This window comes from Leuresthes tenuis, unplaced genomic scaffold (assembly GCF_036924035.1).
Source record: "Leuresthes tenuis unplaced genomic scaffold, fLeuTen1.0.hap1 SCAF_5, whole genome shotgun sequence".
Lineage (NCBI taxonomy): Eukaryota > Metazoa > Chordata > Actinopteri > Atheriniformes > Atherinopsidae > Leuresthes > Leuresthes tenuis.
The window spans coordinates 37,802,604-37,814,771 of record NW_027325359.1 but is presented as its reverse complement, the minus strand read 5'-3'; the positions used below and the strand labels follow the sequence as shown (position 1 = coordinate 37,814,771).

Here is a 12,168-nt window from a genome sequence, read left to right as displayed (position 1 = left end):
GTTCAAGAACGGATGATTTTCAAGTTAAATAGAGCCGACTGTTCGGATTTATGCATGAAAATGTAAAGGTTCATTCATTTGTGGGTAAAAACTCTCATCAACGTGCTTTTTAGTTGCTTCTTGATGTATCCAAAGACATCTGAAGATTATTCAATGCATTTGAAACCATAGGAGAAAGGGAAAAATTACCTTTTAGGATCAGTTGAGACTTTTCACTGGTCTGGGCACAGCCAGGTCTGGTCAGGCTGGCAGCAGCCATGACATCACAGCTCTGAAACAGCCACAGAAACACAGAATGTTACCTAAAACAGAACAACCTCAGAGGCGTCTCTGCGCAGATCACAGGGAGGAGTCTTTTAGAGACTTTACCAGAACCTGACATTTCCTTTAGCTTTTAACTCTGCACCTGTTCACCTGCTCACCTGTTCACCTGCTCACCTGTTCACCTGCTCACCTGTTCCCAACACCCCCAAACCGTCCCTCCCCCAAACCGTCCCTCCCCCAAACCGTCCCTCCCCCAAACCGTCCCTCCCCCAATCCGTCCCTCCCCCAATCCGTCCCTCCCCCAAACCGTCCCTCCCCCAATCCGTCCCTCCCCCAATCCGTCCCTCCCCCAAACCGTCCCTCCCCCAATCCGTCCCCCTGCTTAGTCACAGAGACCCTGGATGCCTTGTAACTTTCCAGCATCCATCAGTGACTTTTCCTCCTCTTTGCTCCTTCATGGAAAACGCAGGCAGCTGAGTAACTTCCTCTTTTCCACTGGCTGAAAAGTTATTTGGAAACGAGGGAAATTTACTCAGAGAATTATTTCATCCCACTGTGTACTTTACATTGAGCGTAACATCCAGATGAAGGTGAATCTTTTATGGTCAGATATGCAGAGACTCTGTTTATCTAAGGTTGGATGGAACCCGTGTGACCCGGGTCCAACTTAGCATGCTGTACCACTCACACCTGGCTGTGCCTCTCACATCTGGCTGTGCCTCTCACATCTGGCTGTACCACTCACATCTGGCTGTGCCTCTCACATCTGGCTGTACCACTCACATCTGGCTGTGCCGCTCACACCTGGCTGTGCCTGACATCTGGCTGTGCCTCACATCTGGCTGTGCCTCACATCTGGCTGTGCCTCACATCTGGCTGTGCCTGACATCTGGCTGTGCCTCACATCTGGCTGTGCCTCGCACCTGGCTGTGCCTGACATCTGGCTGTGACTCACACCTGGCTGTACCGCTCACACCTGGCTGTGACTCACACCTGGCTGTGCCGCTCACACCTGGCTGTGCCGCTCACACCTGGCTGTGCCGCTCACACCTGGCTGTGCCTCTCACACCTGGCTGTGCCTCTCACACCTGGCTGTGCCTGACATCTGGCTGTGCCTCACATCTGGCTGTGCCTGACATCTGGCTGTGCCTCACATCTGGCTGTGCCTCGCACCTGGCTGTGCCTGACATCTGGCTGTGACTCACACCTGGCTGTACCGCTCACACCTGGCTGTGACTCACACCTGGCTGTGCCGCTCACACCTGGCTGTGCCTCTCACACCTGGCTGTGCCTCTCACACCTGGCTGTACCGCTCACACCTGGCTGTACCGCTCACACCTGGCTGTGCCTCTCACACCTGGCTGTACCGCTCACATCTGGCTGTGCCTCTCACACCTGGCTGTGCCTCTCACACCTGGCTGTGCCTCTCACATCTGGCTGTGCCTCTCACATCTGGCTGTGCCTCTCACATCTGGCTGTGCCTCACATCTGGCTGTGCCTCACATCTGGCTGTGCCTCACATCTGACTGTGCCTCACATCTGACTGTGCCTCACATCTGGCCGTGCCTCTCACACCTGGCCGTGCCGCTCACATCTGGCCGTGCCTCTCACACCTGGCTGTGCCTCACATCTGGCTGTGCCTCACATCTGACCGTGCCTCACATCTGGCCGTGCCTCACATCTGGCCGTGCCTCTCACACCTGGCCGTGCCGCTCACACCTGGCTGTGCCTCTCACACCTGGCTGTACCTCTCACACCTGGCTGTACCTCTCACATCTGGCTGTGCCACTCACACCTGGCTGTGCCTCTCACATCTGGCTGTGCCTCACATCTGGCTGTGCCGCTCACACCTGGCTGTGACTCACACCTGGCTGTGCCTCTCACACCTGGCTGTGCCGCTCACACCTGGCCGTGCCGCTCACATCTGGCCGTGCCTCTCACACCTGGCCGTGCCTCACATCTGGCTGTGCCTCACATCTGGCTGTGCCTCACATCTGGCCGTGCCTCTCACATCTGGCCGTGCCTCTCACACCTGGCCGTACCGCTCACATCTGGCCGTGCCGCTCACACCTGGCTGTACCGCTCACACCTGGCTGTGCCGCTCACACCTGGCTGTGCCTCTCACACCTGGCTGTGCCTCTCACACCTGGCTGTGCCACTCACATCTGGCTGTGCCTCTCACATCTGGCTGTGCCACTCACATCTGGCTGTGCCTCTCACACCTGGCTGTGCCTCACATCTGGCTGTACCTCTCACATCTGGCTGTGCCACTCACATCTGGCTGTGCCTCACATCTGGCTGTGCCTCACATCTGGCTGTGCCTCACATCTGGCTGTACCTCTCACACCTGGCTGTGCCTCTCACACCTGGCTGTACCTCTCACACCTGGCTGGGCCACTCACATCTGGCTGTACCTCTCACATCTGGCTGTGCCACTCACACCTGGCTGTGCCTCACATCTGGCTGTGACTCACATCTGGCTGTGACTCACATCTGGCTGTGCCGCTCACACCTGGCCGTGCCTCTCACACCTGGCTGTGCCGCTCACACCTGGCCGTGCCTCTCACACCTGGCCGTGCCTCTCACACCTGGCTGTGCCTCACATCTGGCTGTGCCTCACATCTGGCCGTGCCTCACATCTGGCCGTGCCTCACATCTGGCCGTGCCTCTCACACCTGGCTGTGCCACTCACACCTGGCTGTGCCTCTCACACCTGGCTGTGCCGCTCACACCTGGCTGTGCCACTCACACCTGGCTGTGCCTCACACCTGGCTGTGCCTCTCACACCTGGCTGTGCCTCTCACACCTGGCTGTGCCTCTCACACCTGGCTGTACCTCTCACATCTGGCTGTGCCGCTCACACCTGGCTGTGACTCTCACACCTGGCTGTGCCTCTCACACCTGGCTGTACCTCTCACATCTGGCTGTGCCACTCACACCTGGCTGTGCCTCTCACATCTGGCTGTGCCTCTCACATCTGGCTGTGCCTCACACCTGGCTGTGCCACTCACACCTGGCTGTGCCTCACATCTGGCTGTGACTCACATCTGGCTGTGCCACTCACACCTGGCTGTGACTCACACCTGGCTGTGCCTCACATCTGGCTGTGCCTCTCACATCTGGCTGTGCCTCACATCTGGCTGTGCCGCTCACATCTGGCTGTGACTCACATCTGGCTGTGCCGCTCACACCTGGCTGTGACTCACATCTGGCTGTGCCGCTCACACCTGGCTGTGCCTCACATCTGGCTGTGCCTCACATCTGGCTGTGACTCACATCTGGCTGTGCCTCTCACACCTGGCTGTGCCTCTCACACCTGGCTGTACCTCTCACATCTGGCTGTGCCGCTCACACCTGGCTGTGACTCTCACACCTGGCTGTGCCTCTCACACCTGGCTGTACCTCTCACATCTGGCTGTGCCACTCACACCTGGCTGTGCCTCTCACATCTGGCTGTGCCTCTCACATCTGGCTGTGCCTCACACCTGGCTGTGCCACTCACACCTGGCTGTGACTCACATCTGGCTGTGCCACTCACACCTGGCTGTGACTCACACCTGGCTGTGCCTCACATCTGGCTGTGCCTCTCACATCTGGCTGTGCCTCACATCTGGCTGTGCCGCTCACATCTGGCTGTGCCGCTCACATCTGGCTGTGACTCACATCTGGCTGTGCCGCTCACACCTGGCTGTGACTCACATCTGGCTGTGCCGCTCACACCTGGCTGTGCCTCACATCTGGCTGTGCCTCACATCTGGCTGTGACTCACATCTGGCTGTGACTCACATCTGGCTGTGCCGCTCACACCTGGCTGTGCCTCACATCTGGCTGTGCCGCTCACATCTGGCTGTGACTCACATCTGGCTGTGCCGCTCACACCTGGCTGTGACTCACATCTGGCTGTGCCGCTCACACCTGGCTGTGCCTCACATCTGGCTGTGACTCACATCTGGCTGTGACTCACATCTGGCTGTGACTCACATCTGGCTGTGCCTCTCACACCTGGCTGTGCCACTCACACCTGGCTGTGCCGCTCACACCTGGCCGTGCCGCTCACACCTGGCCGTGCCTCTCACACCTGGCCGTGCCTCACATCTGGCCGTGCCTCACATCTGGCTGTGCCTCACATCTGGCCGTGCCTCACATCTGGCCGTGCCTCACACCTGGCTGTGCCTCTCACACCTGGCTGTGCCTCTCACACCTGGCTGTGCCTCTCACACCTGGCTGTGCCTCTCACACCTGGCTGTGCCTCTCACACCTGGCTGTGCCTCTCACACCTGGCTGTGCCTCTCACATCTGGCTGTGCCTCTCACACCTGGCTGTGCCTCTCACACCTGGCTGTGCCTCTCACACCTGGCTGTGCCTCTCACACCTGGCTGTGCCTCTCACACCTGGCTGTGCCTCTCACACCTGGCTGTGCCTCTCACACCTGGCTGTGCCTCTCACACCTGGCTGTGCCACTCACACCTGGCTGTGCCTCACATCTGGCTGTGCCTCACATCTGGCTGTGACTCACATCTGGCTGTGACTCACATCTGGCTGTGCCGCTCACACCTGGCTGTGCCTCACATCTGGCTGTGCCGCTCACATCTGGCTGTGACTCACATCTGGCTGTGCCGCTCACACCTGGCTGTGACTCACATCTGGCTGTGCCGCTCACACCTGGCTGTGCCTCACATCTGGCTGTGACTCACATCTGGCTGTGACTCACATCTGGCTGTGACTCACATCTGGCTGTGCCTCTCACACCTGGCTGTGCCACTCACACCTGGCTGTGCCGCTCACACCTGGCCGTGCCGCTCACACCTGGCCGTGCCTCTCACACCTGGCCGTGCCTCACATCTGGCCGTGCCTCACATCTGGCTGTGCCTCACATCTGGCCGTGCCTCACATCTGGCCGTGCCTCACACCTGGCTGTGCCTCTCACACCTGGCTGTGCCTCTCACACCTGGCTGTGCCTCTCACACCTGGCTGTGCCTCTCACACCTGGCTGTGCCTCTCACACCTGGCTGTGCCTCTCACATCTGGCTGTGCCTCTCACACCTGGCTGTGCCTCTCACACCTGGCTGTGCCTCTCACACCTGGCTGTGCCTCTCACACCTGGCTGTGCCTCTCACACCTGGCTGTGCCTCTCACACCTGGCTGTGCCACTCACACCTGGCTGTGCCTCACATCTGGCTGTGCCTCACATCTGGCTGTGCCGCTCACACCTGGCTGTGCCTCACATCTGGCTGTGACTCACATCTGGCTGTGACTCACATCTGGCTGTGACTCACACCTGGCTGTGACTCACATCTGGCTGTGCCACTCACACCTGGCTGTGACTCACATCATGGTAACCTCTAACCCGCACGCTGTAAAGCTGCAGAAGAGTGTTACCTAGAGGACAAATCCTTCTCCTCCCGTGTTGCTTCTATCCTCCAACTGTCATAACGAGGTGAATATTAGTTATTAGAATATTAGTTACCATATTAAACCACATTAAACCATATTAAACCACATTAAACCATATTAAACCACATTAAACCATATTAAACCACATTAAACCACATTAAACTCGGGGGAATGAGTAGAGAAACTGTAGAGATTCAGAAAGTAAGAACTGGCCATTGAAACATATCTAAAGTCTCTTATATTAGACGGAGTGCATCAATAATGATGAATTAATGTGGCTAGATTTAATTTAAGAGTGTGTCACACTTTTTTACATCAACACAGATCACAGTATTGAGCCAAAGCTTGTAATGAATGTACATGAAGGCTGGTATCACTGCTGTACTTGGCAGCCGGCTCTAATGTACGCCACTCACAGCAGAGATTTGTTTTAGCCATCAAAGGCAGCGAGAGCCAAGTCCTCATCAACTTCACCTTGAGCAAAGTCAGAGATGGAGTCTGCAGCACAGGAAACTGCAGCACGCCGCAGAGCTAAACTCCGCAATCATGCTTCCCTGGTGCTTCCCTGTGCACCCGGGGAAATGTAAAACCTACAGAAATGTTGTGTGAAACATGCTTTTATCTGTTCCTCCCGCAGGACCAAGGTGACTGCAGTTAGGGTGAAACCGGCCAGAACCCCTGCTACCTGGCCAGGGCGTAACCAAAGAAAGCAGCGAGCTACTTGGTAAACTAAATAGCCACCTGAGGTTCTATCCCTAAGCAGCAGACGATGCGATGAGAGCAGTCACAACAAAAGCGCACAGCATCCTCCGTCAACCTTGTGAAAGCAGCGGACCGGCGGCGGACCGGCAGCCCGACCCTCCTCACTGTTTGGGCGGCGGCTGAACTCCACTCAGGCCGACAAAGGTGCGACCGGTCCCGCTAAACTCAGTCAGTGCGCCCTTATCAAATACCCTTGCCTGCTGTACCAAAACACAAACACGGAAGATGGTTGAGGTATTTCTGTGCATCACAAAGTCAAAGGACAGCAAAGAAAACATTACCACTTCCGGTTAATATTTTCAAACTAAAGCACAACGGGAACATTTTGCGGTGTTTTTCTGTGTTTTGCCTAACAACACTCGGGCTGTGACTCCTAATCCATTCGTACTTTTGTATATAAGATGACAAAATATTTGTGGAGAATTGGCACTGAAAGTTTTGCTTTGTTTGAGCACCAATCGATAACCTAAAACCATCAAACATATATTTCACGTCTCACATTTAACAAGCTACAACCAACACATAATTTACCATTTTGAGCGGAAACAACAAATTCTCTGTCACATAAGTAATTGCATAAACTTTTAACTGACCAAATTTCAAGCTAGTTTTCTAAATATTCCGTTTTTCTCTTTTATTTGGAAGGGCGCTCGCGACATGTCCGTTACTCCGTTCCTAAATTTAGCTGCTTTAACTTAGGGATGCTAACTGTTAGCCTGCGAGCTTCGTAGTGGGCTTTTACAAAAAGGACATGTCGATACAACCTGTTCTAAACACTAGAAATCAAGCAGAGCAGCATTTACAGTTGCCTGCTCCACACCAGAAGAGCCCGGGTGTATTGACACACCGAAAAATGAAGCATAAATGCGGCCATCCTCGTACCTTTTTCAGCTGTGATCCGCCGTTGTCGCTAGTGAACTTTCATTTCCGCCTCAGTGACGAAACCACGTGACCCGGGGTAGATTTTTGCACAAAGGATTGTGGGTGATAAACAATGATGAACATAATCCCCGATTTAAAAAATAGCTTTATTTGTAGATTTATCTGTAGATATATATGATGGGAGAAAAACATTTTGAATGCCGATGAGGACGTTCAACAATTAATTCTCCATACCCACTTTATCTGTTATTTCCTGATAAAAGATCAATGTCCTGATCAATTTAGTAGCATTTTGTATCATATAAACGTATTAATTTAACCATTTGTATATATTTTTGTATCTATTTCGGATTCTGACAGTTTCAGTCCTCATATTGAACGACCCAGAACTGTTCATTCTGTTCATTATTCAGCAAAGCAACTGTACACCAATTCAAGTTTTAAAACAATATTTATATGCATATAAATATTGAAACAGACATTTTATATATATATATATATAGGTCACTGTTACAGTCTTTTGACAGACTTTGTCTCTCACATGTTTATTGTACTGATCCTTTAATCGTGCAACATACTGTTGAAATATTTACATACTTTTTTATATTTTACCAAAGCTGCTTATGTTTATAAAGAATGACTATAAGGGAAATGAACCGAGCCACAAGTGTAATGTAAAGTGTAATGTCAGTCCCGTAGTGTAAAGACTATTCAAAAGACATTATGTGAATTATATTTATTGAGTTTGTGTTTTAATAGCACATTTCTTTCTCATGTTATTCAGTCCTGTGACCCTGAATTGGATGAAGTGGGTATAGAAATGGATGCTCTTCAGTGTCAGGTGTGAGGAAATACAGCAAAGTTACATCCAGAGACGTGATGCATTTTTGTGCCCTTTGCTGTAATGATCCCTCATTCAAACGTACAACGTGATGCAGCCGTAAGCGTCACATCCTCAGTAAGTAGAGTGGTCAGAATATATGTTACTGTACAGAAATTACAGTTCTGAGGAAACTCAACTTTTCAAAACAGCAGGAAGAGTCCATCCGACAACCAGAAGGTTGGCATTTTAAGTGTCCTTGGACGAGGAACTGAACCCCACATTGCTCTCAATAAGCTCCTCAGAGGCACTGAAGGGACTACAGATAGAAGAGCTGCATATATAGAGTGGGAATAGAAAATAAGCGGCGCTGTATGACTGTTTGAATGAAGAAGTGAATAAGAACCATGCTGTAAAGCATTCTGTCGTACAGACCGTTTTGATTCATGTTATTAGCCATAATACTTAATGATAATAATACATTTAGGCTGGATGAGGACCCTGATAGAGAAAAAACTAAAGAGTCTTTAATAAATCTTACAAAACAATATCGATGCTGCACTGACACTCACAGGATCTAAAGAGGTGACTTCAGGGCTGCGTACAGCTGCTGATTCTTTGGTTCTTAGAGGTGATGTTGGGAAACTGTTATAATAAATAAATGTGTCCTCAGACTGACTGATGTGCACATCTGAGACATATGGAGAATAAACACACCCATGAGTCTGCAGTTACAGTCAGAGAGGATATAAAAGCATGCAGAGTGCTGCAGTGCATACCATTAAAACAACGGCTGCTTTAGCGCTGTTGGAAGACTTTATGAATGGTGCAATAAGGAGAGAGCGTGTGTTCAGAGACTGAGAGGATTTGCATGATGACAACTGGCTCATCAGCCGTTTTGAGGCCAATCCTCCTGGAGTTGTGGCAGAGCTGCGGCGGCGTTGGAGCTCAACACAGCGAGGAGCCGTGCGCTGCTCGTGCCACAGGTGATGTGCACACTGGGGTTTAAGCAACCGGGGCATTCAGAGGGAGCTGCCAACCGATTGGGACTGTGCCAGTCGACCCTGAGCCGAGCCGAGTGGGATGAATTATCCTCATCTCAGCAGGTGTATCAAATTCCCACAACGCAGTTCAACAGGCCAACATTGAAGCGCAGTTTGGTTCAACGCACGATTCGTACATTCAGTAACAGTAACAGACTACAAGCTGCACTGTGTGCGATGGGTGGCTTCTTGGTGAGTAACTTTATTCCTGTAATTGTCCTGATATTATTCCCCGTGACGTGCATTGAGCATGTAACTTCCTGTTTTTGCTGGTTAAACAGCAGCTTAAGATCTTTCTAACAGGCCTCTGATCGTCTCTGTGTGAAAATGTTAAAAACTCTGTGTGTAAAGTGTGAAATGTCTTAATCTGCCTCACCTTTTCCCCGGCGCACTTCTGCTCTGATTACTGTATGAACACTTTTGCTGTGAGTTACACAAAATGTTTGTATTATAATGTATTACGTGCACATTAGAAAAATAAGAGGTTTGATACCATTCTGTTTCTTATCAGTCCTCTCATTTGTCTAATGTTCTGTCATAAATACTTTCCATCGTCCCATTTTCCATCACCGTGAGCTCTTCTTTACTCAGCTGCAAAGGACAGAATTACCACCATCACTACTGTTTTAGAACAACTGCAGCAACCTGAGAGTTGATGGATGGTTCTCTGGACAGCAGCTGCACTGTGCTGCTCTTTTTATTGACCTATTTCAACCCATCAGGTTCTCAGATGGGAAATCTTATTCACTGAATATTTAATCTTTTCCCACTTCTCAGACTCTCTTTAATATTGAATCGGCTTCTTGGAATCTGCGATTCTCAGATAGCAACTCAGTGGAAAACATTCACCGTTACACCAGTTCCTAAAACTAAAAAAACAAGAGGATTGCATGAATTCAGGCCTTATTATGGAGAACTTTCAGAAGAATAACCGAGAAAAGACTTTAACTGCCTTCCAGTTTGCTTACCAAGCTGGAAAAGTGTGGATGATGCAAACCCTTTTATTTCAGTGGGTTTTGTCCAATAACATCAGCTCAAACAGTGGATCTCCTCAGTGCTTTCTCCTTTGCTCTTTATTTCAGGAGCCTTGAATATAAACAAGCTGTTCAGAAAGCAAGATCCTGCTCTGAGTTTCACCTTTAGGCCCTCCGCTGTCCTCAGGTGCTCCACAACTAAAAGATTCTTTAGTCCCTCCTGCCACCAGACTCTTAAATGCTGCTGATGGCAGGAAGTGACTTGTTTAAAAGGCTAAGTATATGCAGAGATTAGCTATTTACAATGATTTTAATCATATTCTTTATGCTGCTGCGCTGACGCTTTGTCTGTCTGTTAAAATAAAGTTTCCTTTCTCTTTACGGTTATCTGTTGGAGGCTCCAGCCCCCTGCGACCCTGAATCGTATGAAGCAGCTTTGAAGTTATCTTGGTAATATTGACTTGTGAATTTTGTCTGTACTGAAGCTTTTATTTTCAAAAGTAAAAAAATCGTGGTTCACTTTGACATTATGGGGTATTAATTATTGTTATCAGTAAATATGAACTGGATCTGTTTGGGAGTCTGTGACAGAGGGTGTTGTGGAAGAAGTGGACCCTTTCCGGATGTACATGAACAAAGGCGTCTTCTTTTAGCATGGCGTGGTTTTAGCTAACAGCGGTGTAGTTCTGCGCCTCATTGCTTCTTTGCAGAGCTGCTTCTGCTCTTCTGCTCTTCTGCAGACTTTCCAGTGGATGGCAGGCAAACATCACAATGACCAGAGCTCCTCCTGCCAGCTGTTTGCAGCCTGAGGTGAGTCTGTAGGAACGTTCTGCAAAGGACGAGGACTTTAGGGAAGCTGCATGCTTTTTGAAGTGATGGAATTTCACATTAATGTCAGCGTTCTTGTACTTTTTTGTCTGGATTCACGGCACATGTCTCTCTTTTGTAAACTGAAGGAACTGCGTTTCATTTCCATGCGTTCAGAAGAATTACATGGAAAGAGTAACAATGAATTCATCAGTGAGGCTCAGAGCATTCCTTCCTGCTGCTGGTGCCACTTTACACAAGATGTGCACGAACACGTGCGCACAGCACTTCACTCACCAACAAGGGAAGAATCTGGATTAGCCATTCAAACAGTCTGGCTGCAGGGAACATGGCCCTCACTTTTAGGCACTGGAAGACCGAATCACTAAAGCATATGTCAGGCAAGAAAGCCAATAAAACTAATGTTATAGATAAAACTAATGTTATAGATAAAACTAATGTTATAGATAAAACTAATGTTATAGATGAAACTAATGTTATAGATGAAACTAATGTTATAGATGAAACTAATGTTATAGATGAAACTAACGTTATAGATTAAATATCCACAGGGTTCTCACACCAGACTCTCGCTCCTCAGTACCTCTGTCCCAGAACCGGCTGACACCGGGTTCTCACACTTTGGGACCCAGAACTTTCAATGTTGTAACTCCAAACCTCTGGAACGCTCTCCCTCTTAACATTTGCAGCACTATCGCCTCATCTCTGGCTGCCTTTATAAAGAAAAACTCTTCCAGCTTTATGTGGTCACCAGACCTGACTATTTGACTTAACTCTGCCTCCCCTCTAACTCATTTAGATTCTGTGGCTTTTTTGTCTTGTTTGATCCTCAAAGTAAAGTTGTCATGGATGCCTTATAAAAGTTAGTTCTTCCTACTCCTCTCTTCTTCTTCTTCTTCTTCTTCTTTTTATCATTATTATCATATGTCCGTATGACTCATTGCTGTTTACTCTGAACTCTGAACTATTCATAGTCTAAGCTTCGACTGTGTGATTCGTTATAGTTTCTCAAAGTAAAGTGACCACAGTGAACAGTGGTTACACAACCACAGGAAAAGGCATGACTTTCAGAAATCTGCATATCGATTTATAATCGATACTGATTTTATTCAGACAGGAACATGCAGTAACAACTTTCCGCCAGTAGGCGGTGCAAAGAGCGTGTGAGTCATTGGGAGTCATTTCCCTCATAAACTGAGAG

General features: G+C 49.6%; 1 protein-coding gene across 4 annotated transcripts in view; it reads right to left on the bottom strand.

Moving 5' to 3' along the window:
• Window positions 1-12,168, bottom strand: part of wwp2 (WW domain containing E3 ubiquitin protein ligase 2) — a 304,365-nt gene that overhangs the window by 67,843 nt on the left and 224,354 nt on the right. For 3 of the 4 annotated variants that reach the window (XM_072386807.1, XM_072386808.1, XM_072386809.1), the window contains exons 1-2: window positions 7,303-7,360; window positions 190-271 (exon numbers count right to left, since the gene is read on the bottom strand). The exons of the other annotated variant lie outside the window; for it this stretch is intronic. In XM_072386807.1, the coding sequence (XP_072242908.1) occupies window positions 190-259 (70 nt within the window). In that variant the 5' untranslated portion in view covers window positions 260-271; window positions 7,303-7,360. Of the gene's footprint in view, window positions 1-189; window positions 272-7,302; window positions 7,361-12,168 lie in introns of those variants that run through there. 4 annotated transcript variants of the gene reach the window in all.